Genomic DNA, 3,679 nt, shown 5'->3' with positions numbered 1-3,679 from the left:
TATGGTGATTTAATATGACAATAGTTTGTTCCTTCATGAACAAAAAGTTAAAAATAGCTGTAGCAGTTTTACTCCCATGAGACACCCTCCATTTCCTAGAGAAGCTGAGCAGTAAAAATCCTACCTCATGCAGGCAATGAATGTTTGCATCTCATTTTGTTAAGTAATTTCTGGTAGTTTATAAGGACTCATAAAAAGTAGCCTAACACGGTGGAGAAAATAACAGTGGAGGGGGATGAAAAGCAAAGCATAGTAGGGATAAATCAGAGGCAACAAAAACATTAAATGTCCTGATTACTAAGGTTATTCTGATCATTACTGACTTCAGTTGCTTCAGCTTAGGAGCATGAGAATGATCAAATGTTTGTACAGCCCTTTGTAGGATGAAATTATGTCATAGTATCACCTGCTTATTTTAAATGTATGTTCATTTTAATTTAATGCTACTAAAGAGTAAGGTTAGTAATATTTTTGTTATTCTATATATTTGTTTATATTAACAAATATATTTAGAAACTATTTTAGGTTCACTTAGAAACATGCAGATTAAGGTTATCTGCTTTGGCTAATGCCAGTAGGGCAATGTTTGCAGATGTGCTTTGAGATTCTCTGCGTCCAGCAGTGCAGTCAGTGTGTGTTCTTACTAACCTGAGTCTGTGCCTGGTTCGGAAACTTGCAGTGGTCAGTCCGTACTTCCTCTGGTATTTGGGGCTGCTTCCTAAGCCATTCAGAAAGAATATGAACCATTTTAGAATTCTGCCCTCCAAAGTGACTGAACTACCTCTGAGGCCACTTTTCAAAGGAGCACCATTAATTAATAATCAGTAGTACTTGACTTCCATATAGTTAGTTCTAATAGGAGACTCAAAGGAGATTTTTGTATTGGTTGCTCTTTTATAAATGAACTTTGTTTGGTTTTGGTTTCATATAAAGCCTTTTGGTTTAACATAGTAGGGTCATGCAGGAAATATTTTAGACTTTGTGGGCCATATTGTCTCTGTTGTGACTACTCCACTCGGTGTTTGTGCGATAAAAAGCTTAGTCAATACATGAAATAATGGGTGTGGGTATGTTCTGATAAAACTTTATTTAGACAGAGAGGCAGCCAGCCCATTGTTTACCAAGCCCTGATACAATTCAAGAACAGAATTTCACAGACTCCTCTCTAAAGCAGTTATCTATGGAGAGAACTGTTTGAATCACTGCTCTTTGAGCCACAGTGAATCAGTCTCTTAGTTGGTCACTTATTATTAGGTCATGTTGAGGCCCCCTCCTTTTGAGTAGCAGAAAGTGGATAGAGCGAAATGAGTAACGACAGAGACTGCTTCCTACCTGGTGCCCTGACTGTCGGTTGCTTTGCAGTGCTCCTCAGTCGCTGCCAGCAGCAGTGGCCTCCACGAATTCCAGCAGCGCCGAATCTGAGACCACCAGCGACTCCGACAGCTCCTCGGACTCAGAGAGTGAGAGCAGTTCAAGTGACAGTGAAGAGAACGAGCCCCTAGAAACTCCGGCACCTGAGGTACTGTGTCCCCTGCAGAGGCCTTCTAAACTGCAGTGTTCTGACTGGAGTTGGAGTCCCTCTCTGGCTGGCCCTCACCAGGGGAGAAGAGCAGTCTGCGGGCCCACACCCTGCACCTGCACTGTGTCAGACTCTGAGTCCTGTTTGCCTGTAGCTTTGTCCCTTCACGAGAAAGAGAAAATGTATTCTGATAGGTTGCTCTTTTAACATTAAGATGCATTCTTTTTGAAATTTCAGGAGTGCATGATTTAAGGAAATATAAAGGAGACGGTCTGATATAGCAAAGGGCAGGAATGTGAACTAGAAAGAAATCATCAAAGGTTCTATTTTTGAGCCACTAAAAGCCATCATTAAATTGATGGCAAAGTGATTTTTGCCAGGTCTGTGTTTTTTGCTCCCGCTGCTTTATATACACCACAAATAATTGTGTTTGCATCCCACTCATCCTTGGGAAATGTAAAGATAAGCAGATGAGACTGCAGAGCCCAAGCAGTAAATTTGTCTGAAGAATTTATGGCATTTACTGGATACTAAGCAAAAATTATAGTAACTACTGACAGGGTTGCCAAGTATCATTAAAACTTGGAGTAACAAATAAAAATTATGGTAGGGGAGGCTTCCCTGTTAGTACAAGGGGTTGAGTCTCAGCACTATGAAGCTATAGGAGCTGACCCACATGGGGTAACAGACCTCTCTTGTCTTGCCAGCTGCTCCCCACAAGACTGTGTTTATTTATCCACCTGTTCTTTGTCTCTGGTGAATCCTCCACTCCCTTCCACATCTCCCCCCATTCCTCTGACCTGCACCCCAGTTCTTGTATGCATAAATGAATGAAATCTTTTTTTTTTTTTCTTGGATAAAAGAACCCTGTACTCTTAAAAAAAAAATTATGATAGGGATGGCTACTTAGTGAAAAGGGAAGGCATTACTGGTAAATAAGACCAACTTGCATAGAGGAAATTATTCTGCATGTTTCTATTAGGGATGTCAGAAAAAAGAGACTTCCTGAGTAAGAAGAGTTCAAATTTTTCATATTTGTCTCTGATATTTAGAAAGTAAGACTGTTTCCTAACAGGTAGTAACCAAAATCCTCTGGAGAACATGGAATGAAATATAAGAGCCATGACTGAGAGAAAGAGGGGCAGACAAAAAGATTGTCATTTTTTGGTAGATAGGAATTTATGTCTGGCAAGCCTAAGTGCTCACTAAGTTTTTTTTGAAGTGAACAGACACAAATCGGCATTAACTACACTTACAGTGCCTTTCAGATTTTAGAAACCACTCTGTATCTGAGGACTCTCCCCTTTCTTGTGTAATAGTTATTGCTGTAAAAATGATTTTTTTTTTCTATGCCTCAGAGAAAAGGATATTGAATATGCTCTGTGGACAAATTGTATTTGTTCACTGCTAGTGTTTATATGATCTTTATGACTCAATATGAAAAATCTGCATGCTTGATAGGTTACTCATACAAGGAAGAGGATTCATTAAATAACAAAGTCCAATTCAAATAGAAGAAAATGGCACAGGATTGACTGAAACTTGATGGTCTAGTGTTTTTATTAATGAAACAGTGGTATGTGTTCCTCAAGAGATTACTAAATTGGTTTAGGACTATTAGGTGAAAAATAAATGCTTCTACCCTACTTTATTTTTGTTAATTGCCTTGCTAAAATGTCTCCTATTCTTGTATTTTTTTCAATGTACAAATCTACATGTGGGGCTGGTTTGTCTGTCATTCACTGAAGCTCAACTTTCCAGAAACATTTGTCTTTGTCTAGGTTTTCAACATTTAATTTCCCACAAAGCATTTAACTATTGCTCTTTTGTTTCAAAATAAATAATGTACATTATTGTAAAAATCTCCTTCATTCATTGAAAGTAATACATATTCTATTACAAGTACAGTTACTACTTTTATCTTTACCTTTTTTTTCTTCTATTTTTAATGCACTTCTATTTTATGATCCCATTTTTAATTCATTTGATGAATTGCTGCAGACATGCCAGTGGGCTCATGGTGAACCTGGTATATAGGCACTACAGAGCCCATTTCAGTGTCTGCATCATAGCGTGAATTAAATGTAAACCTCAGCTTTTCAAAATGTATCACATACGTCGTGTTTTAATTGCATAAGCCTCAGAAAATAGGATTCTATT

At 38.2% G+C, this 3,679-nt stretch overlaps 1 protein-coding gene across 3 annotated transcripts in view; it reads left to right on the top strand.

Annotated features, from left to right (window-relative positions):
- Positions 1-3,679, top strand: part of AFF1 (AF4/FMR2 family, member 1) — a 183,608-nt gene that overhangs the window by 156,173 nt on the left and 23,756 nt on the right. For all 3 annotated transcript variants that reach the window (XM_012724178.1, XM_012724177.1, XM_012724179.1), the window contains one exon: positions 1,363-1,519. In XM_012724178.1, coding sequence (XP_012579632.1) covers positions 1,363-1,519 — 157 coding nt within the window. The remainder of the gene's footprint in view (positions 1-1,362; positions 1,520-3,679) is intronic.

Source organism: Condylura cristata, unplaced genomic scaffold (assembly GCF_000260355.1).
Source record: "Condylura cristata isolate star-nosed mole 26May11 unplaced genomic scaffold, ConCri1.0 scaffold00012, whole genome shotgun sequence".
Lineage (NCBI taxonomy): Eukaryota > Metazoa > Chordata > Mammalia > Eulipotyphla > Talpidae > Condylura > Condylura cristata.
Note: the sequence above shows the minus strand (reverse complement) of the source record. Positions and strands in the feature narration are given on the sequence as shown.